The 26,244-nt window shown below is 36.7% G+C and overlaps 3 protein-coding genes across 3 annotated transcripts in view; all 3 read right to left on the reverse strand.

Moving 5' to 3' along the window:
* Positions 1-5,428: 5,428 nt before the first annotated feature.
* On the reverse strand, positions 5,429-6,265 carry LOC120418889 (mucin-7-like). Its single transcript, XM_039581420.1, has one exon. It carries the CDS (start codon positions 6,263-6,265, stop codon positions 5,429-5,431), a length of 837 nt encoding a protein of 278 aa, XP_039437354.1.
* A 1,423-nt stretch (positions 6,266-7,688) lies between these two features.
* LOC120418868 (uncharacterized) overlaps positions 7,689-26,244 on the reverse strand; it is a 56,153-nt gene continuing 37,597 nt past the window's right edge. The window contains exons 2-4 of the mRNA XM_039581403.2: positions 10,145-10,298; positions 9,917-10,038; positions 7,689-9,849 (exon numbers count right to left, since the gene is read on the reverse strand). Of these exons, the coding sequence (XP_039437337.1) occupies positions 8,881-9,849; positions 9,917-10,038; positions 10,145-10,298 (1,245 nt within the window). The 3' untranslated portion in view covers positions 7,689-8,880. The remainder of the gene's footprint in view (positions 9,850-9,916; positions 10,039-10,144; positions 10,299-26,244) is intronic.
* On the reverse strand, positions 23,513-24,615 carry LOC120418869 (uncharacterized). Its single transcript, XM_039581404.2, has 3 exons — positions 24,101-24,615; positions 23,869-24,034; positions 23,513-23,808 (listed from the first exon to the last, which is right to left on the reverse strand). Exons 1-3 carry the CDS (start codon positions 24,524-24,526, stop codon positions 23,561-23,563), a joined length of 840 nt encoding a protein of 279 aa, XP_039437338.1. The 5' UTR covers positions 24,527-24,615; the 3' UTR covers positions 23,513-23,560.

The following is a 26,244-nucleotide window of genomic DNA, read 5'->3' on the forward strand; positions in this document are numbered from 1 at the left end:
ACGAATAAGGTCAAACTGGACTGCGGGTTTAATTGGTTCAACTTAACAATCTCTTGGCTACTAAGTATAAATCAGTCGACTGTCACGCCTTTATACCAAACGATGCGTTTTGGTTTTTTTGGGTTTCGAAATGGACGTGACCTTCGAATTTGAAAAAAAGTCTATTTACTTTAAACATCCATAGGACAGCAATTAAAAAAAACGACAGTGTTGAGGTTTCATAACCAGAAAAATGACCGTCGACCTTCGTTTAAGGAGGATCGTATTGCGTAACACAATTTCTTCAAAAATTTTGCGATTTATTGAAGTTTCATTGAAACTAATATTTAAACATTTTACACAAACAGCTTTTTTGCTACTAAAAATAATGACAAAATTGTAAGTATTTTTAACATAAACAGTAGCGTGGCAAAAGTGTTTAATTTAGATTGCATCAACCGGAATTCTAATGTACTATGAATACACCAGAAGAGCTAGACTGAAACTTTTAGCTAATTGGTTAAGGTTTAGTTGCTCCAGTTTTGATCTGAAGTTAGTTTGGAATATTAATCAATTTACTATGAAGAATTGTAACTTTTTATATCTTCTTAGATACATTTTCCCAAACCCCAAATTTCAAATTTCCTATTTTTGAGTTTCGCAACATCGCAAAGTGCTAAGAATTGATCCCGAAAAGAAACACGTTTTTTATGAAAATATTGCTTTTTGCGTTTCTCCTTGTTTTGTTGTTCGTGCCTGTCGCGGACGACGACGAATGGCCTTGATCGACACAGCCAACTTTTTCAAAACAATTTTGTGGAACCTAAAAAATTCTAGAACATTGCTGAAATTTTAAACTTTTTGCAACTTTATTAAAAAAGTAGATTTTTTCCCGTTTTTGTCATTTTCTCGTTTTTGCGCGTGATGCGTCGAAAAATCCAGATTTAATTTCCAAAACATCATATCTAGGAATCCAGTTAATGAACCTCGCCCATTTTTGAGTTATTTTCGTGAAATTTTCCGAGGAGTTCGATAGAAATATTTTCAGACGTGAGCTCTCTGGTCCAAAGACCATCAAAACAACATTTGATGTTTTCATATGACTTTAGGGCGTCCAATTTTCTTGAGTTTTGAAATTCCCGGGACACGGGAAAAATATTTTTTGAATCCCGGGAATTCCCGGGATCCCGGGAAATTTTTGAAACAGTTTAAAATCTATGTTTTAATTATAGTTTTTGTGTTTTCAAACTTAAAATCATAGAATGACCTCAATACTAGTAATTGTTGATAATCTACACTTCAATCTATACATGGACAGCAAATTTAGATAGCTTAAAAAAACATTAAAAATATTAAAAATTTATTGATTTTTGTTCATTGTTGTGCTTTGGATTTCAAATAAACCACAATTTTTAATGCAATGTGATTAAAATTTAGTATGTTTCATATTAATTTATTACTTTTAATTATTTTTCTGATACATGACAACAAAAGCCTTATCAAACTTATTGAAACTGTCTACAAAAACAAGAAACGAAAATATAAAAAAGAGAATAGCCAATGTTATTTTTTTTATAAGTTTGGAATTGCATGTTTTATGTAAAACAAAAAAAAATCAAATTATTCCCTCTACAGCATTGCCTTGGCGTTCTCGATTGCGAGATTCCTACTCGAAACTAGGTGTCCGTAGGCTTGATTGTTGAGGCAATTGCAAACTTCTTTTTACACCTCAGCTTTCATCCACTCCAGGATTCGAACTGACGGCCTTTGGATTGTTAGTCCAACTGCCTACCAGCAACTCCACCGAGGCAGGAGACCCCTGCAGGGAGACGACTCCTACACCTGGATTGAGCTAACGACCTAACCCTCTAGGTTAGACTGGGGCCAACAATTACTTCGCCGTCCGACGGAAGGCTTGGTCAGACAAATCTCGTCTCGAAATATGCCACCGGGACCGTCTGGGATCGAACCCAAGCCGACTGGGTGAGAAGCAACCACGATTACCGCTACACCACGATTCCCGGTAAAACATATTTTACAAATTACCACTACCGCCAAATTAAGTCAATACCGCCAACTGGGGAAAATCGGGACTACAATCTGAATAGGTACAGGAGATTTTAGAGCAATAATTTTGTAAATCGGTGAACTAATTGTGTTGTTTTGTTACTGTTTTAACCGAAAACAATACAAAAAATCAAAACATTTGGCTTAAACAACACAGAAAAAAAAAATGATGGTAATATTCATCAGGAAATGGTGACAGATTTTGTGTCAAAAAAATGATTAATTTTACCCCAAAAAATGATGAATTTTCATCAGTTTTTGATGAATATTCATCAGGTTCACATTTTACACATTTTTTATGTAATATTACTCAGAAAAAGAGGTAATATTCAACCTACCAAATTTTAAACATTCCAAAATTAAACTTTTTTTTTCTGTGAACTGTCTTGATTCGTTACACAGAAAAAAAAAGTTGAATTTTGGAATGTTGAAAATTTTGTAGGTTGAATATTACCTCTTTTTTTGAGTAATGTTACATAAAAAATGTGTAAAAATGTGAACCTGATGAATATTCATCATTTTCTGGGGTAAAATTAATCATTTTTTTCGCCACAAAATCTGTCACCATTTCCTGATGATTATTACCATCATTTTTTTCTGTGTACTTTTGCCCTGATTTGCTCCAGATGCTGGTGTTTGATGAAGAATAATTAAATATGATATTTTTTAAAGTTTGAAATCATAAATGTACGTAAATAAAATATCAAGTCTTTTTAAAAATAAATAAAATTAAATAGAAAATATTTCACTAGGCATTTTTAGGATCTGTAAACTAAAACTTTAGCAATTTTCCTAAATAATCTAAATTAATGGATATATGCCGAATACAAATTTTAATGTTTTAAAATTCTTATCAAATTTTGTCCCGAAAATTCCCGGGATGGACTCATTTTATGACTTGTTGTAATATCAGGCTGGATTTTTAAAACTTCTTTCTTTTTTTCTTGAAAGTCCAACTAATCACCTTTCATTTGCGTCGAAGACACTAAAATAGGTTGAAATGGAGTGAAGTTTTGTTTTTTTTTTAATGTGGGTTTTGCAAAAATCGACGGAAATGGCATTTTTTTTGGAACATTCTAACACGGCGTAGGTCACTTTAATGGTTAAACAAGCAAAAATACTGGTTTAATTATTTGGGCCAAAGAAATCCAACTCCAGTTTTGAGCCAAATCTAATTATTCTTATTTTTTTACTTTAACTTTCATATGGAACTGCTATGTTAATAACAGTTTGAATAATCGAATCAAGATTTTTTTTTTGATGTTTTATTATTGATTGTCGAGCCTAAGTTCTGACCCTGGGACGAGACGGCTGGATAGAGTTTTCTTTTTGAGTGTTTACGTTTGTATTCTTCTTCTGTTTTTTTGCAAGAAAATTCGTGTTCGAATACAAATAACAAGCAATCTGTGATTCAGATAGCTTGACAATTCAAATTTTCTTGATGATGTTTTTCAACTCAGTGCTCAAGCACGCAGATGACTTTTTCTTTGGTTGAAATGTTGTTTAGTTTTTCCTCGCAGATTTTTTTGAATTTGGCTGTTAAAATTTGTGGCTAGACGTGGGTGGAGAATCATGAGTTTATGTTCCATCATTTTACGGTGGATCCGTTCATAAGGAGCTGCCGGATACAAATCACTAGAAATGGTTGGCAAATCAAAGATGACTCGAGGACCTCGAGGTAAATGATACGATACGATCACGACGAGTCAAAATCAATCTAAAAAAATCCTAAAAAGCCTGCAAGTCATTAAATGAGAGGGGAGATTTTTTCTTAGATCTTCTCCTGTCGTTGTCCCGTTACGCAAAGAATTTACTTTCTTTCAAAGAATTTCTTTCAAAGAATTTACTAAATCTTTTTCAGTTCCCCAAAGAGGAGCACACTTGAAGTGCATCGGGGCCGGCATTTACAAAGCGAATTCAGCGAAATGGCTGGCAAAAATTCAAATTTGTACCAATTCGTTCACTTCAAAGAGCAAAAGTTTGTTTTTCAATTTTTGGAAACGTGTTGAAATGAAAAGGTGCGAAAAAATCAAATAGGCTAAACTGTGGCCATTTTTTTTGTTTGCTTTTTAAATCCAGTTCTACGATGTTGTTCCATCTTGCCACATTTTAATTTCACGGGAAGCACGGGTTTAATATTGTTCAATCTAGATGACATTTTTATGTAACGCGCAAAAAAAAATAACAATAGTTTTAAATGGGCAAAAGAATCGTCAGTTCATGAAATGTATTGTTTTTTTTTTTTTTTAATAAAATGCTGATAAGTCAACACACGGTGTACGATACAAATAAATGCCTTTCAATTGAAAATATTTTAATCAATCTATTAATGCAATTTACTATTATTTGTGAAATTGATTTGAAATTGTTTTATTTTTTTCAACTCAAATTACAATACTTCTTATTTTCTCCTCATAAGAAAGGACTGGTTTAGGTTGACAGAAGCGGCCATGTTGAAAGTGGTTTAGTTTGACAATAGGTTTTTTTTCTCTTTGTTTATCCTATCCCAGTTCTGACGCTTAAACTACGCCAAAGTGATTTAGAATTTCTAAATCCAACACGACGGTCAAAATGGTGGTGATCAAAAATTGAAAAAAAATCCATTTTGTGATTTGATAGGCAATCAATTATTCAAATCTGACTAAAATGAGATCGAAGAACTCGAATTTGATGTTAAAAGTGAGAAAATAATCTTGTGACATAGACCATTTTGGTCGAAAATGAGTTAATGATGACGTTTTGCTATACTTAACAAACACTACAAGATGCTTTAACCCGATTTTGGAAACTCGCTTCCGTTTCCCGGATATCGCAATACACACTTGTGACATAGACCAATTTATCATCAAAATGATTGTGCACACTTTTGCCACGTCATACATGTTGTTGGAAAATGTGGAAAATTTTTCTTGGTTTTCAAAAATTTATGTACACACATACTTTCTAAAGGCATTGCAATCTTTTGTTTTTGAAAATATTTTGATTAAGTCGGTTAAACCATTGATTTGAGCTTACTTTAATTTGTATGGGAATTCTGTGCACACTTGTGACACGTAGTTCAATTTTACTTTCGAAACACACTTGTGACACGTGCTTTTCAGATTTTCGATTACATAATTTACTGTATGTTTTAACTGGTGTAACCAAATTAGTTGAAACTTGAAGCGTTTGCTAAGCGATATTATACGAACCGATTGCTTCATAAAGTTTGGCTCTACCATTCATAGTTTTGAAATTATTTACCAACAAACTTTAAAAATCGATTTTCTCGAAAAGTACTAACTGTATTTGTGCTTTTATGACCTTTCTATTTAAACATGAAATTAATATTGTTGAGAATATAAAAAAGCATTTTTTATTTTATTAACTCCAAAACAAAGTTTCAATAAAATTGGTTAAAATAACCAGGCGGTCCGTACTGCGCCGCCGGGTACACTTGTTTGCTGGTTGCAGCAGCCCAGATCACTCCACCCCCATCGCCAGCGACTCCGTTGCCCACCGACGGGCCCGTAAGGCCTGGCACATAAGCCGGAAGTTGCTGCTGCGCCGTTTCCACGACCTTCTCAAGGGGCGTTCCAAGGAACTGTGGTTTGGGATCTTCGACTTGGATCTGGGTCGTATCGACGGGGACAACTCCGGTGTACCACGTGGTAACGACGTCATTTCCGGTGTGCGTCAGCGGAACAGCTGGGTAGAGATGAACCTGGCCGGTGGCGTCCCCACCGAAGGATGTTTCCAGCTGGTAGAGGTTGGCTTGGAGTTTGGTTGGCGCACAATCCGCGAGGGGCTGCTGGGTGGTGAGTTCGGCGGGTTCCGGCTCTGGATATTCCGTGGGCTGGACGTGGATTGGGGGGAGGGTTGGAACTCCGTAGGTATCGTGGGGTACCACGGGAGGTGGGATTGTGGGAATGCCGTAAGTTTCGTGGGGAACATATGGAGGGTTGGTGATCGGCGCTTCCGTGGTTGTTACGACCGGAGGTGGGAGGGTGGTTGTTGGGGGTGGCAGGGTTGTGGACGGTTCTCCGTAGTGCGTTGGAGGATCTGCTGGGGATGGGTAGGGACGATCTTGGGCTACTGGTGGATACGGCTGGGTGTATTCGATTATGATTTCAGATGATGGTTTCTTTTCATGAGGTGTTAGAACTGCGAACTTTTTGAGGGCCTTTAAACCTATTAATTTGGTGATTAGGGTTTGCTCCGATAAGGCAACGACTGCCATAATTATTAATAATCTTCGGTAATTCTGTAAGGAAGAAATATGTATAATATGCAATAAGCTATGCTGCAAGAATTTACTTACCATTATGATCGCTACCTATTACGATCTCACTCCCTAATGACTCTTAGTCTCGTCAAGAGCTGCAATTTATAGAGCTAAAGATGCGTTTATTCCCCAAGAGTCGCCTATTATCGGTCATCAGCCACAATCCAGACCCCCAAACAGAACTGGTATTTCGGCCTTGCAAGAAACGTAGTCAACGTGTTTTTTTTTCGGAATTTCTAGCTCAAAACAGAGATTTATTGCTGATTTGTATTTTTCCATCTTCTGCTACAACACGTGTACATAAATTTATTTACATCTATGAACAACGTGTCTCCCAAACCTGGAAGACTGCTGGTAATGGTTTTAAATAGCGCTTAAAATGAGATGGATACTTGCGTGGATTAAAAACAGAAAGCTTAACCATTTTGTCTGGTGGGAGCTCATTCTCGTTCAGGAAAGTTCTTAGTAACGGAAATTCATTTGCTTGGTGAAAAAGTTGAAGGTATTTTTTTAAATGAAACTAAAATGTATCAAATGAACATCTATTTCCAAAGAACTACCCGCATTGCAAACGAAACTGATCAACTGTGTTTAAGTTGGTTATCATTAGAGTGTGTTTGTGTGACGTTCAACTCTACAAATATGGCAATTAGTTTGTTTTCTGGTGTTTTTTCGTTTAATGATTAAATTAAGTTAACTGGATTATCGAACTGGATCTATGATCTACTATCTGCCGGCTCTGGAACCTGACTTAACTGCTAGAAACTGAAATAAAACTTACAAATATGGCAATTCTTTTTTTCGGTAAAGCGGCAGCGGGATTAACTTAAGGTGAATATAATCTATGAAATGTGGGGTTGCGTTTTGCGGTGTTGGCAAAAAGGCTTTAGACACAAAGTGTACAGATTGTGATTTTTTTTTTCTAATTTCATTTGTTATTTTTATATACTTTATTGTCGGAAAGCGTCACCTGATATTAAATGACTAATTTTTTGAAGAATTTGATAACAACTTGGTAAAAGATTACTTTTAAAGAAAATACGAAAAACTATTGGAGGTGAAAAAGAAAAATATAAATGAGAGCAAATTGAACACTTTATTCAATCAAACACTTGAAATTAAATGAATTTAAATGAGAAAAAGATGCAATCCAGACATAGCTAACCATAATATATTTTTAACAAATGTAATATTAATGAAAGTAATTTTACAGCTAAAACATAAACATGAGAAGTTATTTATACGAAGAAATCACAAATATATGCACAGATTAGCCTCCAAAACCACACAACGATGCATAGTAATGGAGAAGTTCTTTGCCCCTAACAGGGAGATTCAATTTCGAGTACATGCAATTTAGTCGAAATTTTGTTAAGCAAAGCAAAGCGTATACATGTTATCTGTTACAATCAAGCGTCAGCGTGTTAGCATATCAAATCAGACATGCAGTGCGAGCTTAAAAGTAAGCAATGTGCAAATTAACTGCGATTCTTAGTTGGCGAGTATGATGAGTTGAAAAAAGTGAATTGAATCGTGAAACCAAATAAAAATATTATTAAGCAAAAGTGTGGAAGCAGACCAAACAACAAATTAAGTGAACTGTAATAAATATAATTATATTATGATCAGCTGCATCCGGCAGACATAAAAATCAAAAACCTTCCATGCGTCCAAAGAACTTCCAAATCATGCGTGAACCAAGTGCCCTACAATTATTTTTTATGGATTGGTTGACTAGTTGACCTCTCGTGGTGGTGGGCCGCTCCGGATTTGCTTTTTTTTATAATAACTGCTATATTGAGTTGTGTAATTACAGCGTTTCCTACAAACCTCACAAAGAGCCCAAGAAATTCATTGATCACCGGAATTGACTCCAAGAGTATCTTGCGTCAGTATGAATCATCGATACTACCCTGGCAGGCAAATTGAGCCTGGATTTGAAATTCGAATATCTGTCTCGAAATCAGACGGTCAAGGTATTGAGAGCATTCTGGACTGGCAATGAATACTTTATGATGATGTCAGTCCTCCATGAGGTCTTGGTAGCCTTGACTTCGGTGTTCGGTAGCAAACCCACTAATCGTAAACATGTGACTAAATCCCCTTGCCAACTAAGTAATGCACACGCATTTGACAGTTCTCTATGATTTCGGTGGTTAAAAAATGAAGACATGTGTGTGTGTTTTCTAAGAGAACTGCCCCAATTGCGATCCCACAGAGAGATTAGAAAAACGCGTCCCCCCTCACGATCGTGTCGTGCACCTCCGGAGGTCATCCCGCCATAACGGCGGCGACAACGACCCGACGACTCATTAGTTGTTTTAATTCGAATCTCTGCTCCACTTCTTAAACGTGATCCGTAACTGTCACTCTTGAAGAACGCCCGCGTGGTCACTGCGGTCGCCCCCGTACATCCTTCGGACCACTTGGCGTTCTGTGAAATCGTTAATCTACTAGCAATTGTAGGGGCTACCTACTTGTACTAGGTCTCGGAGCTATAATAAATAATTAAGGTGGAAGCGTAAGAACTTGGCAACGGCGACTGTTGTGGCGCGTGGGAGGGGACCGACTCAAAGTGGTCGTGGATCGTACGGGGTCGAGTTGAAGCCCACGAAGCGGTTGTTCTTGCGGTGGACGAAACCCTTGCCCGGTCCGGTGTTGTAGTACACGACCCGCCGAATGCCGAACGGATCGATGTAGCCGAAGCTGCCCTCGCGGGTCGCATTGCCGGAGTTTGCCTCCTCGTGGTACTGCCGTGGCAGGTAGTACCGGAATCCGTTGTTGGTCACCGACACTCCGTCGTAGGGTTGATCATTTCGGCGGACTGCCGGGTACTGGCCGTAGTTCGGGGGAGGTTCCAGCAGGTCGCGGTTAAAGCTAGGCTGTTGATCCAAGTTGTTGTCGTAGAAGGGCAGAATCAGGGGTTTCGGAGCAGGAGTTGCTTGTTCAATGAACGGAGCCGCGGAAGTGATCGTTATGGGATCCACATATGTGGGTCGTCTACGTTCCTGTTGGAAACGTCTCCTCGGTGGAATCACCTGGAAGATCTGCTGCTGCTTGGGAGGTAGTAGATCATTGTCCAACTGGTGGTGGTATTCGTTCGGTCGTTTCGTCGAATCGTCACTATTATAAATCACCAACGGTGGCAAATGTGCCTCGGAACGATCTGCCAACGGAGAAGGCGTCGAACTGGGTGCGTACAAGGCGATCGGTGTCGAGGACAGGTCGTTTCCGGCTAGCGGAGAATATCCGGAAGTCGTGCTCTGGGAAACGTAGATAGGTCGTGGAGTGCTCGAAGGGTAGTGCCTGCTGGGCGGTAAATATTGATCTATATTTGCCGGCAGGTAGTTGGTGTTGACCGGCTGTGAGTGGGGCCGAATGAAGACGGACTTGATGTCCGAAGGGGTCACCGGAGCGATCGGTGCCGGAGTGGTAGGCACCACGGCTACAGGTCGCGGTGGCGGAACGTACGCTGGACCCTGGTGTGATACTAGAACACCCGAGTCGGCGGGCCGATTCTTGACGGACTTGATGGCGTCCTACGGAGAAAGAAATATGAATGAAGAATCGTTACGAATTCACCGTCCACCAACGGTATTGACAAACCTGAATCGGCAAATCCGTTCCAACGAACACCGTCTTGGACTTCAGTATCCGATAGCCCTTATCGTCGGCGATGTAGTCCTTCTGCCGGAGATACCCGGAGGCATCAATCCACGCATCGGTCCCTAAAAAGAAATCAACCAAAAATTAGGAGGTTCATCCCCAAACCCCTTCTAAATCACCCCGATACAGATGCTACTAGTTCAATCGCACGCTCAAAGCAAGGTTTACCAATCACTGTGCCATCCTGGAGTCGTTTCTCCTTCCGGAACTGCCCGTTGTCAGTTTGGTACCGAAAGTACCGCTCGGGACCCTCGTCAGTTTGAATGTGGTACTGGTTGCTGTCCGGTGAGCCCCAGGATGCGTTGACCTTCTCCAGGTACAGCTGAATTGAAGAATGAGGAAAAAGAATCGATTCGAAACGGTAGAATTAGTATTTTGCGTGAAATTCCAAAAATTGTAGCCAAATTAATGAAGCTGAGCCGAACGACCCGTTATGGCGTGGGAGTGTTTGAACTTGTCCACAACTTTGCTCTTGAACGCGGGGTCCAAGAGTGGTGCGCGTGGGTAACGATAGATTTGCAGCCGTCATAAACATCAGCCCCGCAAGTGTTGGTTTGAAATGATTTACAGTTCCAGGTCCCCGCGAGGTAATGGTAGGTAGTGGCGGCAGTTGGAACAGTTCCATTTGCGAAATCAAGAGCTCAGTCTAATGTCCGTTTAAGGCAGGTTGTCTGTTTTCCCGTCCGGCGTTGACGCGACCAACTCAGAGTCAGAATCGTCGATAGTTCGGGGGAAATTAAAGCAAGTTGGAGTGTGCAAAGTCGGAGTTACACGCAATTTTAATGCAATATCTCAGGCATCGGACTTGGTCCAAATGAGGGTTGGCGGGTGGGGACAGAATTAAGATTGCGCCAGGTTGTGGATTTCATTAACGAGCTTGTTGCGCGTTCCGTGGCTGCTCTCCTAGCGCTACGGAAGGTGGAGGTTCTCCATATGGATGAGGATTCTAGATGCTGCCTGGCTGATTGGCTAGCTGCTGAGTGGGTGATATAATATTTGAGATTAAGTAATATCGTGACAATTTCTAGATCCGCCTGGGATTGTTGTTTTGATTTATAACGGCCGCTTTCTAAATTAAAATTATTTCGTTGGAGGTTGATGATCACAAACAGGTTTTTAAATAGAGCAAGTAAAATTTAGTTGTACTGAATATCAAAAATTTACTAAAATTCAAATGAATTTAAAATTGATTGAGCTAAAATTAAAATTGAGCTTTTTGTATTTTTTTAGACTCCCTGATTTTCAAACCAATTTTTCAGGAGGGAGTGACACCAAATTTGGAAAATATTTGCAACAGCCTGATGTACCACGAAAATATATTTTTTTTAATTTCGTCGCTAGCTTGTGACACGTCCTATCTGTATAACTTAAATAACAAGATCAATGAAAATTCCTTTCCCAAAAAGCAGAGGCGAAAAATAAAATACTATTTACTGCTATCAATAGACATTGCCTAAACTTTTTGAAATACAGTCCAGACTCGACTATCCAAAGCTTTGATTACCGTAAACCGGGGTGACTTTGATAGGATTTCAACTTGTTTTTAGAATATTTTCCAACAGGTAAGGTTTTTCTCAAGATTCTTATTTTTAAAACATGTACTGGGGTAGGCCACGCAAAGTCCAAGAACTATTTCGGAAAAAAGTTTTTTCAATAATGTTTAGAAAAATAGTTACGTTAAAAATTCTTAGTTTTAATTCCGGGGTGACTTTGATAGTCATAGTTTTTCTTGTTAAAATCATTTTTAAGATGTTCAAACTTTATTTTTACGCTAAATGTACCATCACTAAAGTAGCTGATATAGTTTTTAAGAAAAAAATCAATGTTTATATTTAGTTAACTAAGGGTATAAGCTTTTTAGCAAACTACATATAAATTTTAGGTAAAACTGTTAAAAAGTCGGCATTTTGCCTGAAATTTGTTTAAACTAGTTTTGTTTATAAAATAATCGTTTTTTATTACATTTTATACTGAATTCGAAGCACGAATCACAAGTTTTCACATTTTACATGAAATTTGTTCAACTGAAATTGCCTATAAATTTGGAGATTTTTTTTAAATTGTGTTTCAAAAACACATATTATTTATTATTTACGAACTTTTTTGACCTTCTCCTAGTGGAAAATTGTCCAAAGAATCTGAAAATTCATTCTGTTTTTCGATCAAAAATCATGTTCATTGAGAAAATTATGACACTTTGAGAAGTTTAAAATAATGACTTTCATCAACGTTTTCTAAACTATAGTTAACTAACTTTTTAAACTTGTCAAAATGTTATGAAAAGTTCTTCTCGAGGTACTTTGAACACTTCTCTACCACGGTCAGTATGTTTCTAAATCATTCCTTGCGTAATTTAATTGTACTCTTCATTCTGCGGAAAAATCGCAAACCTATCAAAGTCACCCCGGCTATCAAAGTCACCCCGTTTTACGGTATCCAAAGTTTCGTATATCTGATGGTTTGATTGGGACTTCGGATAATCGAATCACCACATTTTTTTTTAATTTTCTTGCTTTTAACAACAAGTTCGAGTCCTACCTCATTTTGGTCAAATTTGAATGACCAAATGCAATTTTTGACTAGTTCATAACCGCCATTTCGGCCATCTTCGATTTAAAAAGGCTAAATCACATTAGTTCAGGGGTCATACTAAAGCTCGACAATTAAAAACAAGACAAAGAAAAACATATTTTTTCGTGATTCGATGAGCCGAAGATTCGGTTAGTGAAATTTTTCTAAGGCCTTCAGATAATCGAGTTTGGACTATACTTAAATTTCCCGTTTGCTAAAAACCATGAAAACAAACAATGTTATTACACTTATTTAATTGATTCTATTTTTGGTTAATATGTTTTAAGGGTGTTATTTTTAGTATTAACTTCTAAATTAAATAAAAATAGCTAAATCGTTAATTCAACAGATGAAAATTCTACAAAAATTCACAAAAATGCATTCTCATTTTTAACAATGAGTAATTTACTGCTTACATTTTTAGTAATTTTCTTGTTTACAATAATGCTTATATGTATTTTTTTGCGTTTTTAGAGAACTTTGTTTTTTCCATGAAACAGCTTTTCCAGTAGAAAAATTATGATTTTTCAATACGAGTCGTACTTTTTAAAGAGGATCTGAAGAGTTAGAAAAAAAAAAATAAAAAATGTCGAACAATATAACCATTCGGTTTAAGATCTGAAAAGTCAAACTTTTAGCACTCAAATGAAAGGATAAGTAAGTAGTTTCACAATGGAATTACAACAAAAACACTACTTTTAAGTTTAGTTTTTTTGGTGGTATATAACAACTGTTCAACAGATCTAGAGTTTGTTTGAATAGGTCCAATAAACATATGAAAGACAATAGCTTATAGGACTTAAAAAACTCTAGAGATTCTTTGTTGCAGGGATGGAATAATCCCAAAACAATCAATTTCACTTGCGAACTTTTTTCACCCGCAAAAGAGAGAGGAGGCAAATCACGCAAAAGAAAATCACTCCTGAAATTCTCCCAGAAAATCAATCTGCTGATTAGAGATGGGCAAAACCGCTCTTGTATAGGAGCCGCTCATTTTCGATCGCTCATTAAAAAGAGCCGCTCTTTTGAACGGCTCTTTCGCTCTTTTTTTTTATTTTTGATAAATAGGATATTTTTCAGAATGCTATGGGGTTTAAAGTTATTTCATATTGGACTTTTATAAATAATTTGATCTCTTTGTCAAGATTTCTACTCGAACCAAAATGTTGAAATAATTGAATGGCATCCAAACCTAAGTGAAGGATTTTGAAGAAATCGCTATCAATTTTAAATTTTCGTTTATTTTTGCCAAAATTGAAATAGTGCATTTTGTTTGGAGAAAATATTCTGTGAACTCTTTGCTACACTCTGATTAAATCGATTAAGTCTTTAAACGCTAAAGTTTAATCTGACAAGAGATTTTATTTTTTTCCTAAAGTAGATGTTTGGTAAAATTTAACAAGTTAAGCAATTATAAGTGCTCAAATTTGTGTTTTATACAATGATTTTTTTTTCATTTTGTTTAGAAAATCATTTACTTTTGAAATTTCAAAGAAAAGTAGAAAACTGAAAATGAGTTTAAATTTTTTTTAAGTGGTGTTTGGCAGCAATGTTATTTTGAGATTTTTTTTATTAGCAATTAAATTTCAATTTGGAATTTCATTTTCAACTCTCAAAAATAAATTTTATGCTGCATTTTTTCGAAATTCAATAAATTATATTTATAATAAGTTTGAAAATCATTCCATTTTAAAATAGTTCTTTCAAAAGCTCGAAGTTAAAAAAGAACCGCGGATCTTTTTTTGTGAGCCATGGTTCATTCACTCTTTTCAGTGAACCGGGTCTTTGAGCGGCTCGCTCTTTTTTTGCCCACCTCTACTGCTGATGATTTTTTATGAATTTCCTTGTCAGCACCACTTAAAATTATTTTTTCACTCTGTTTACACTCATTGCCCATCTACAAAATGTGACAGGTCAATTACCGACGTGTAACGTTACACAGTGTAGAAGTGAAAAGATTATGATTATTCCAGCGCAAAGTTTGTTGACATGCAAATGTTTAACAATTGACATTTAATCACAAAGTCTGAAAAATGCAAATAATCTTCACGTAAAAAATAAAACTAACTAAACTAATTTCCCCTGATCGTTACCATAACGGTTGATTTTGCACCGATAGTAAATTTTACTGCAATTTTCCAAATAAAGACGTCAGCCAATTTTATCACCCAAAAATTTACGACTCAATCAGTTCCTCCCCGGTTCGTTCCAAAGCTTGCCTCAATACGACAAAGCAAAACAAAACATTAAACATTCCTTGTTTGCATACAATTTGCACCGCGCCAAATGGAAAGTGAATTTAAAGTTTATGACCCATCGTCGTTTCAACCAACCTTCCTCAACAATTGCATCCTGTATTCACCCCCTCACCACCCAGTCTGCCGTTGAAACTGGTCATGAAACGTTACATGATCAATGCTAAACGCATTCGAAACAAGTTTTGACCTGGCGCTTTTTTTTCGTTGTACAGTATTTTAGTTTTTGCTGCCAGCACTGTAAATAAAATTGGTTAATTTTTTTTATTTTATTTTTAAAAACTCTTTTATTTTTTTCAATTCGAATTTAAGTTTAGAAACAAAACCAATTATTATACTAACGCTTAGACACATTTTATCGATTTCTGTGCGCCCAAGTCTCATGATGGCCCGCCAAGAGCAGGCGGTTGACAGTGAAAGTAGAATCTGCACACGACAGACAGACGCGGAACTTGGCCACACACCACCTTACTTGGTGGAGCAAGTGCAAGTGCAGCAAGTACACAAGCACGGAAGAGATGCAACTTTCGTGTGAGCATGTTGCGTTGATTATCTCACCATCTCTTCGGCGGTTGGTCGTGTGGGCTTGACAATGATCATTGTGATTGATTGTCAGTACAGTCCAGACTCGATTATCCAAAATTTCACATCGGATAATCGAACCACGAAAACAATTTTTTCGTTGTCTTTTTTGTTTTTTTTTTAAATCCAAGATGGCGGCCAAAATGGCGATGATGAAATCTTGGAAAATGCGTTTTTGAATTTTACAGGCAATCGCTAATTTGATCTTTAAAGTAAGAAAATAAAAAAAATACGAAAAAGCATTTTTTGTCCGTGATTCGATTATCCGAAGTCCCATACAAACCTTCGGATAATCGAGGCTTCGGATAATCGAGTCTGGACTGTAAGCATGTGCACATACTAAACCACTTCATCTAGTGTTGCTGTTTAAAAATATTCTAAAATCTTCACTCCATCAATAAATCCCATCATAAGAACCACAAAACCTTAATGATTGTTTACGATTGTTCCGAGCCAATCAATCAACGGCGCGACGCCGCCATTAATCGAAAATTAGCGACTTCTAATTGGGGGACCATTAATACAATTCGCTCAGAAGAAAAAAAAACTCGTTTCGCACATCATTGATCAAGCTGTAACCATTGGCCGGCGTAGTAAATCGGTTCCGACCGTAACGCCGCGCCAATCAACCGCGAAGGTATTTTAATTCAATTTGGAGCGGTTTCGCGACCTTGCCCAATTCACGCACCTTTCTTTTTCGCGGTGGGTTTTTTTGCCACCTTTTGAGTTTATTCTGTACAGTAAAAAAACAAGATTAAATGGCATGGTAACTTGGTTGATGGGGTCTTTGAGAGAGAAAAATCACATCAACATTAAAGTACAAGCACTCGTAGTTACTTTGGGTTACCGCTCTGGGGGGAGAATTGCCATCATCGTTGGAGTATGCGTTAATCGCTGTCGATGCCAATCAACTAATGAGATCGTGGATTGGACCAAGGAATTGTGAGGAGAGGCTTTATGAGATCATTGCGAAAAGCATGATGGTTAATCGGGGTAGTTTGCGATGATATCATTTTAGTTGGTACAATTACTATTCATTCTCACCAGCTATGTTGGTTGCAGTCAGATATTGTCATTTTGTGGAGATCTTTCACAAAAAAGATGCCATCAAAAGTCATTTCAAAACAGTAAAAGAATCAACTGGAAAATTCCGTTGCGTTTTAAAATATTTTGATATTTTGTTAAAATTTATGTCAATAATTATTCTTAGATACCCTTGCTTATGCCACTCCAATTTAGTAACAATTATTTTCAACGGCCTTACTTGGGCAAACAAGTTGGCGATTATGATGTTCTATCCGAAATTTAATGGGTTGGCAATGGCATCTTTAAGTAATAATATTCGTAAAAATAGCATTTAAAAAAATCATATTCCGAACCGGCTGAATCAGTTAAGCTCGTCACGTTTCAAAAGAAAGGTGAATAGATGTACTTATAGTGAAAAATATTAAGACATTTTTAAAACAAGCTGAATACATTGTACCAGATCAAATTAAAACTTTGTTTGCTGATTTGAAAGTTTCGGGATCAAAGAGATCACAGTTGAAAATATTTTCCTATTTTTTCAGTATTTAAGTAACTCATAAAACTATAATATCCATTAACAAAATTCTGAAATATGATTTCTGAAAAAAAAACTTTATTTGGTACAATATTTCAACATAAACAACTTTAGCAACTCTCCACGGAATCGGCCGATTTATTTTTTGTATTTTTTAATTTGGGTTAAACTTTGTGGGGGCCTTCCCTAAGACCAACTAAGCTATTTTGCGTCATTGGTTCACTTATACAAGTCTCCATACAATGTTGGCTGCTGTCCATACAAAAATGGTACGCTGTGGCTTTTGAGTGAATTTTATGATCAATTTGGTGTCTTTGGCAAAGTTGTAGATATTGTTGAGGACTATTGAGAAAAAACAGGTACACGGAAAAAAATGGCAGATTTGTTACTCATCCTTTTTTCACAAAAACTCAATTTCCCAATTTTTTTTTTTTTTGATTTTCGTTTTCCCGTTGAAGTTTCATGCAAAAACAAATTTGACTTAATTTTTTTAAATGTAAAATTGAATTTTCAATCGAAAAGTACTTCACAGATTTTTTGATTAAGGGCTCTATTTTCAAGATATAGCCACCAAAACTTTGATTTTAGCGAAATATTTGCAGTTTTTCGATTATTAAAAATTGTTACTATGAGTAACCATTTATAAAAATATATTTTTTGAAAAGTTCAAAAAATTTGCTATAAAATTGTCTAAGAGACATTGAAGATAGGTTGCTGAGATACAGAAGAAAAAAAAATTGAAGTTTTCTAAGTCTCACCAAAACAACACACAATTTTCTCATGTCGATATCTCAGCAACTAATGATCTGATTTTCAATGTTAAAAGATGAAACATTCGTAAAGGGTAATTCTCCGCCAACTCACACAGCAGTTGCCCCGACCCCTCTTCGATTTGCGTGAAACTTTGTCCTAAGGGGTAACTTTTGTCCCTGATCACGAATCCGAGGTCCGTTTTTTGATATCTCGTGACGGAGGGGCGGTACGACCCCTTCCATTTTTGAACATGCGAAAAAAGAGGTGTTTTTCAATAATTTGCAGCCTAAAACGGTGATGAGATAGAAATTTGGTGTCAAAGGGACTTTTATGTAAAATTAAACGCCCGATTTGATGGCGTACTCAGAATTCCGAAAAAACGTATTTTTCATCGAAAAAAACACTAAAAAAGTTTTAAAAACCCTCCCATTTTCCGTTACTCGACTGTAAAAAATTTTGGAACATGTCATTTTATGGGAAATTTAATGTACTTTTCGAATCTACATTGTCCCAGAAGGGTCATTTTTTCATTTAGAACAAAATTTTTCATTTTAAAATTTCGTGTTTTTTCTAACTTTGCAGGGTTATTTTTTAGAGTGTAACAATGTTCTACAAAGTTGTAGAGCAGACAATTACAAAAATTTTGATATATAGACATAAGGGGTTTGCTTATAAAAATCACGAGTTATCGCGATTTTACGAAAAAAAAGTTTTGAAAAAGTTGGTCGTCATCGATCATGGCCGTTCATGGTCACCCGCGACAGACACGGACGACGAAACAAAGAGAAACGCAAAAAGTAACTTTTTCAAAACTTTTTTTTCGTAAAATCGCGATAACTTGTGATGTTTATAAGCAAACCCCTTATGTCTATATATCAAAATTTTTGTAATTGTCTGCTCTACAACTTTGTAGAACATTAAAACACTCTAAAAAATAACCCTGCAAAGTTAGAAAAAACACGAAATTTTAAAATGAAAAATTTTGTTCTAAATGAAAAAATGACCCTTCTGGGACAATGTAGATTCGAAAAGTATATTAAATTTCCCATAAAATGACATGTTCCAAAATTTTTTACAGTCGAGTAACGGAAAATGGGAGGATTTTTAAAACTTTTTTAGTGTTTTTTTCGATGAAAAATACGTTTTTTCGGAATTCTGAGTACGCCATCAAATCGGGCGTCTAATTTTACATAAAAGTCCCTTTGACACCAAATTTCTATGTCATCACCGTTTCAGGCTGCAAATTATTGAAAAACACCTCTTTTTTCGCATGTTCAAAAATGGAAGGGGTCGTACCGCCCCTCCGTCACGAGATATCAAAAAACGGACCTCGGATTCGTGATCAGGGACAAAAGTTACCCCTTAGGACAAAGTTTCACGCAAATCGAAGAGGGGTCGGGGCAACTTTTCCCGATTTCGTGTGAGTTGGTAGAGAATTACCCTAAAATTTTCCGATCTTTTCGAAAAAAAATATTTTGATTTTTTTTATCAAGACTAACATATTAAAAGGGTTAAAAATTGAACATTACGCTCATTTAATTTTGCATTATTAGTTAGTCCATATAATTTTCCATACAAAAATGGTATGGGTAATTCTCCACCAACTCACACGAAATCGGAAAAAGTTGCCCCGACCCCTCTTTGATTTTCGTGAAACTTTGCTTTAAGGGGTAAGTTTGGTCCCTGATCACGAATCAGAGGTCCATTTTTCGATATCTCGTAACGGTGGGGCAGTACGACCCCTTTCATTTTTCTGGTTTTTTACTAAGACACGTTTTCAGTGATTTGTAGCTCACAACCGTGAAGAGATAGAAATTTGGTGTCAAAGGGACTTTTATATAAAATTAGACGCCCGATTTGATGGCGTACTCAAAATTAAAAAAAAACGTATTTTTCATCAAAAAAAGTTAAAACGTAGTTTTAAAACCGCTGCCATTTCCCGTTACTCAACTGTCAAAAATCGTTAGATATGTCATTTTATGGGAAATTTAATGTACTTTTTGGATCTGAAATAACCCAGAAGGGTCATTTTTTCATTTAGAACAATTATTTTTCATTTTAATATTACGTGTTTTTTTCTAACTTTGCAGGGTTACATTTTAGAGTGTAACAATGTTCTACAAAGTTGTATAGACATAAGAAGTTTGCATATATTCTTAACGAGTTATCAGAATTTTACAAAAAAGTTTTTTGAAAAAGTTATGATTTTGACCATTTTCAACACCAAAAACTCAATCGTGTGCTTTTGAAAGTATTTTTTTCGGAAAGTTTAGCTAATGTTGCATAAGAATGACCCCTTGGACGATTGTTGATTGTTGTGGCTTGTGCACTGCTTGTATGAGGGGATTTTTCGAAAATAAAAGAAAATAAACCGGATACACGCACTCATCACAAAAATATTTTGTTTGAATAAAAATCTGATTCTCGCAATTCACGAGTCACAACAATTTTCCAAGGGGTCATTCTTAAAATCACTTAAAATTCTATCAAAAGCACACAATTGAGTTTTAGGGGTTAAAAATTCGAAAAACTTGTCAAAAATGATCAAAATCATAACTTTTTCAAAAAACTTTTTTGTAAAATTCTGATAACTCGTGAAGAATTCATGCAAACCCCTTATGTTTGTATATCAAAATTTTTGTTTTTGTCTGCTCTACAACTTTGTAGAACATTGTTACTTTTTAAAATGTAACCATGTTAGAAAAAAACGCATAATTTTAAAATAAGAAATTTTGTTCTAAATAAAAAATTACCCTTCTGGGTTATTTCAGATTCGAAAAGTACATTAAATTTCCCATAAAATGATATGTCTCACGATTTTTGACAGTTGAGTAACGAGAAATGGTAGCGATTTTAAAACTATTTTTTGATATTTGAAGAAAAATACGTTTTTTTTTTAATTTTGAGTACGCCATCAAATTGGGCGTCTAATTTTACACAAAAGTCCCTTTGACACCAAATTTCTATCTCTTCATGGTTGCAAGCTACAAATCACTGAAAACGTGTCTTAGTAAAAAACCAGAAAAATGAAAGGGGTCGTACCGCCCCACCGTCACGAGATATCGAAAAATGGACCTTGGATTTGTGATCAGGAACCAAACTTACCCCTTAGAGCAAAGTTTTACGTAAATCGAAGAGGGGTCGTGGAAACTGCTGGTGAGTTGGCGGAGAATGACCCTTATGTGAAAATTTATAAATCTGTATCTCATGAAGATTTTTTTGATCGATTTGGTGTCTTCGGTAAAGTTGTAGGTATGAATAAGGACTACACTGAAAAAAAAATTATATTCGGTAAATTATTTTTGGTTATTATTAATTTCACTTCTTTTCACTTATATTTGATTTGCAGAAAAACACAATTTTTATTTTTTTTTATTTTCTGATATGTTTTAGGGGACATCAAATGCCAACATTTCAGAAATGTCCAGAATAGGGAAAAAATTTTTGACCGAGTTATGTTATTTATAAATCAATACTGATTCTTTCAAAAAAAAAAAAAATGTTGGTCACAAAATTTTTACGATGTAAAATCGAATTTGCAATCAAAAAGTACTTTAGTGAAATTTTGATAAAGTGCACCGTTTTCAAGTTATAGCCATTTTAAGGCATTTTTTTTTAAAAGTCTCAGTTATTCATTTTTTTTTTCAGAGGACACATCGAAGTTCTACTGGAATACGGGTGGCAGGTGGCCATTTAATTTGATTTTTGTTTACTCAACCAGTTAAAATCGGAATTCAGTTACAGCTCAGTAACCACTCAAACAATTTTACTGAGGTTGATTTGAGTAACACCATTCTTAAACATAAAAAAAAAATCAAACCATCCACATTAACGACCCCCGGGTCTTTTGTGGTCTCTATTGCAAGTTTCTGCTCGAACCAAGGAGTCCGAAGGCTTGAATGGGGAGAGCGCCCAAACCTCTTTTTACTCCAAGGAACCTTCCACCCCAGTGTTTGAACTGACGACCTTTGGATTGCGAGTCCAACCGCCTCCAGCGATTCCACCGGAGTAGGCTTGGTTTGGTGTGTTGTTTGTACTTATGGCATGGAGACAACTCCTACACCTGGAATGACTTAACGACCTAACAACCAAGGCCGGGACTGACATTTTACTTCCTCATCCGATGGAAGGTTGCAGCAGATGGGAATCGAACCCAGAATCATCCGCTTACAAAGCGGATAGCGTAACCATTCGGCCACGCACTGCCACATTTTTTTTCTTAAACATATTTTTGGTAAAATTTGATAGATTTTATTTTATACTTTAGGAATATTAAGGTCGTAGAAGGTGTCCTTAATTTTTGGGGCTATGACTGTCAATGATGGTTATGAATTCAGAGTCCAGAAATAGTAAATTGAAATGGAAATATAACCACAATATGTTAAATGCTTCTACAAACAACACAAAGAAAACCATTTTTTGATTGATACCAAGATTTGAAAGTTTTTCGAAAATAAACATTGCCGCCATATGGCCGATCGGGTATGATGCCTTCCAGAGCCTTAAGAGTATTAAGAATACACAGCCAAAAAAAGTTGAATTTTGGATTGTTGAAAATTTGGAAACTGGTAAAAATTCATAAACTATACACAAAATCTGTCACTATTTCCTGATGAATATTACAATATTTTTTTTCTGTATATAATATGATTAAATTTTATTCAGTTGACTAGACCGACTAATTGCATACAAATCTCAGTTAAAAATGTATTAATGTATTCAATTATGCTATCTGTCTTTAAAATTTATATGATAAGTTGGAATTCCCAAACAAATGAAGAAACCCTTTTATCAAACCAGAAAAATTATCACTTACTTTCAAAAACAAATATGATACCTCTGTGCCTTAGAACCACCTCTCTCTCACAGTTGTTCGGGATGCTTCAGCGGTGCGCGTTGCGATGCCTTTCAAATCCACCGACTTCAAGATCGTCCAGAGTGTTTCAAGTTCTGGTGTTCTCTGTCACAAGGTGACCATCCGCTCCCATCACACGCTGGCCGGCCACACTTTGATACAGTTTTTGTTTGCGCCCAAAAACAACTTTTACTTTCCATTCCAGCGAAGCACACCATATGCATGATCGTTTCTAGGTCAACCAAGTGCTCTCTCGGGGTGAACTACAACGGGAGGAAAAAGGATCAAATTGCAGCATGGTCGAACCACCCAAAAAATGCCAAAGTTCATCACGTGATTATGACATCGGGTATTTGGCGCAGGTAGCGAAGTGACTTTTTTCCCAAAGATTTTTAAGTGGTTGATTTGAAATAAACGGTCGGTTGCGCACCCGTTTGATCACGGGATTCCGCACTTCGCAGAACTTCAAAGAGTGTGGCAAAAAGGTGTGCAACCTTGGGGCAATTAAGCGAATGGGTCTGCGTTATACAAATCAATATTTAAAGTCCATTTTCTCCCTTTCTCACAAGCACGAAATTCCAGCTGATCTCGTAGAAAGGCAAGGTCGAACCCACTGAGGCGCCATCAATCATCTTTTCCGCGTTCGAACCCACCAACGAGCTTTTTGTCATTTGCTTTGTTCTTGCTTAATGTATTCATTTTTAAGATTGGGTGTTGAGCTATTTAGAGGGTGCACCCGCAATGTTTTCCGAAGAGATTTGGAATAATTTATGCAAAACGTTCGCAGTTGTAGGTGCTTTACGGTCGGCGGCTGCCACCACGCATTTGGCACAGGTTCCTCTCTGTGAACTGGAGGTAGAGTGTCTTTCGAGAGCTCTTAATCGGAGTTGAATATTCATTCGTTCAGAAGAGGCAGTGATTTCCTTAATTTTGTTTGTGCTTTCGGTTGGTTTTGATGATTTAATTTAATTTTTGTTGTGATTTTTTTTATTTATTCAAATATTGTTTCACACATTTCCAAAAGTCAAATTTATCTGATATCTGCCAGTATCGAACACATCGTACGGTGTCAAGTCTTGCGGGATTGGCCAAACCTTATCACGGAATGTCGTAATGTCCGGGATGATCCCGTAGAATTGACCATACTCTTGCACCGTGAAGAGACACTTTAGGCTCAAAAGGTAGTCTAGCATGACTCCGTCCGGTGTATGCTCTTCGTAATTCTCATCAAGGTAGAGCGATTTGAAAGCGGTTCCTGAAAAATTTAAATATTTTTTAACATGACGCTATCGTAACAGGACTCGGCTTTTCTTACTCTCATCCAGCTCTTCGGTTCGAACCATCTTGCTCAGCGTGTAAACTTTCTCCATAAAAGAATTAATGGTCTTCTGGACGACGTTCGGATCTTTCAGGTCAATCACAGACGGAGGAAGATCGTTCAGGTAATCGGCAAACCTCCAAACCAACTTTCGGAAGAATCGCTGCAAAACCAAGGAAACTTTGAAAAACGATTCCATACGTTTAGCTTACACCACACGGTGGTCCACCTGATTGATGTTATTGTACACCAGCACGACCCGGCAGCTCTCGAAGAGGTCACTTTCCGCCAAATACCGCATGTACTCGCCAACGGTCTCCTCGGCGCTCTCGATCATGTGCATCGAGTACCCGTCAAAGTTGATCATCAGCCCAAACAGTTTGATCTCGTTGGCCGTTTTCTCCTGCATGGCTTTGATCACCTTCAAGAACCGATCGCGGATCGTCATGGCCGACACCTTCGAGTGACAGCCCACGTACACGATCCGCTGAAAGTAGGACTTTCGGCCGGCACACAGCATATTGTCCTTGACGTGGTCCGCCAGGGTTCGTCGGTTTTGGAACGATGGCATCACGGTGTCCTCGGAACGCTGCATAAAGTAGGGCAGCGGTTTCTTCTTTGGTCCCTTGGGACCACCTCCGGGAGTCGTGGACATTGCGACCTGACAGAACCCAAAACTTTCTTCAAACTAAACAGCAAACAACCCGTAAACGTCAATATCACCCCCGCAACCGTGACCAGGTCGCGAACGGGTGTTGCTACGAAGCAACAACAAGCGCTCGCAGTGGCAAGGTCGCGCATGAAATTCCGCGTGAACCACCCTCGTGCGAATGTGCCGGCTGCATTTGGGCATGGCAACCGTATGGTAATCGATGCGAACTGACTGACGCTTTACAACCCCTGATGAGCACACGGTGGCTGTTGATGGGCTGTAAACATGGGTAACGTGCCACGTGCATACCGGTTGAAGAGTTGCTTTTGAGCACGTGCGAATGCGAACAAGAGTCGAATTTAATGCGATATTGTTAGCAACTGGTTTTTGAAAAATAAAATCATCATAGTGCTTGCGGTATGCCCAAAGAAGCCATTTTGCATCATTAGTTTGTGCATATAATTTTCCATACAAATTTGGCAGCTGTCTATACAAAAATCTGTATCTTTTGAAGGATTTTTTGATCGAATTGGTGTCTTCGGCAAAATTGTAGGTATGGATAAGGACTACACTGGAAAAAATGATACACGGTGAAATGATGATTTTTAATTTAATATTTGATCATTAAAACTTCACTTGCAAAAAATACACAATTTTTTAATTTTTTTTATATGTTTTCGGGGATATCAAATGCCAACATTCCAGAAATTTCCAGGTTGTGCAAAAAATCTTTGAACGAGTTATGAATTTTTAAATCAAGGCAGATTTTTTTTAAATCGAAATATTGGTTGCCAAAATTCATTTTTCGATGTAAAATCAAATTTGCAATCAAAAAGTACTTTAGTAAAATTTTGATAATGTGCACCGTTTTAAAGTTAAAGCCATTTTTAGGTATTTTTTGAAAATAGTCGCAGTTTTTCATTTTTCAAAATCAATGCATATGTTTGCCCTCTTTTGAAAAAAAATATTGAGAAGCTGAGAAAATTCTCTATATTTTGCATTTTTGAACTTTGTTGATATGACCCTTAGTTGCTGAGATATTGCCATGCAAAGATTTAAAAAAAGGAAAATTAATGTTTTCTAAGTCTCACCCAAACAACCTACCTTTTTCTAATGTCGATATCTCAGCAACTAATGATACGATTTTCAATGTTAAAATATGAAGCATTCGTGAAATTTTCCAATCTTTTCGAAAAACAACATTTAAAAAAAAAATTCATGACACACATTTTTAAAGGGCTTAATATTTAAAATATTAGTCTAAAAACACCTCCAGGATTCTCCAAACAAACTTTGGAGAAAAACCATTCGGCTTTGCCTAAATAATTTTGAAAAATTTCTTTTCCCAAACTTCATGCTTTCCCTCGAGCCTGCGCAGTCATTGTCGTCAATTTTTATCGGTCAGTGTTATTAATGCACTATGGGGTATTTCCATATAAGCGAGCGGCCAAAAATATTTTTTTGCTTTTTTGTGACTTTTTTGTGTTGTTTGTATTTAGTATAATGAAAACAAATGAAATTTGATATTTTTCCAAAAAAAAGTTTAATTTTCGATTTTTTCATATATTTGAGCCACATGCATTAAAGTGGTGAATTTTAATATTCTTGCTCTGTCTATTTGATGCACGGAATGGCGGTTTATGCTATGTTAATGTTTCTGATTTACGTTCAATCTCCCTCCCCTTTTTCTTGAGTTAAAATCCACCTCTCTTTGAAGAAAC

The sequence above is a fragment of the Culex pipiens genome, chromosome 3 (assembly GCF_016801865.2).
Source record: "Culex pipiens pallens isolate TS chromosome 3, TS_CPP_V2, whole genome shotgun sequence".
NCBI classification, from domain to species: domain Eukaryota; kingdom Metazoa; phylum Arthropoda; class Insecta; order Diptera; family Culicidae; genus Culex; species Culex pipiens.

Coding starts and splice junctions, on each gene's coding strand:
- LOC120418889 (XM_039581420.1), bottom strand. CDS start 6,265: ATGGCAGTCGTTGCCTTATCGGAGCAAACCCTAATCACCAAATTAATA.
- LOC120418869 (XM_039581404.2), bottom strand. CDS start 24,526: ATGTCCACGACTCCCGGAGGTGGTCCCAAGGGACCAAAGAAGAAACCG. Junction 24,035..24,100: donor TGTACAATAACATCAATCAG/GTGGACCACCGT, acceptor TTGGTTTTGCAG/CGATTCTTCCGAAAGTTGGT. Junction 23,809..23,868: donor AACCGAAGAGCTGGATGAGA/GTAAGAAAAGCC, acceptor TAAATTTTTCAG/GAACCGCTTTCAAATCGCTC.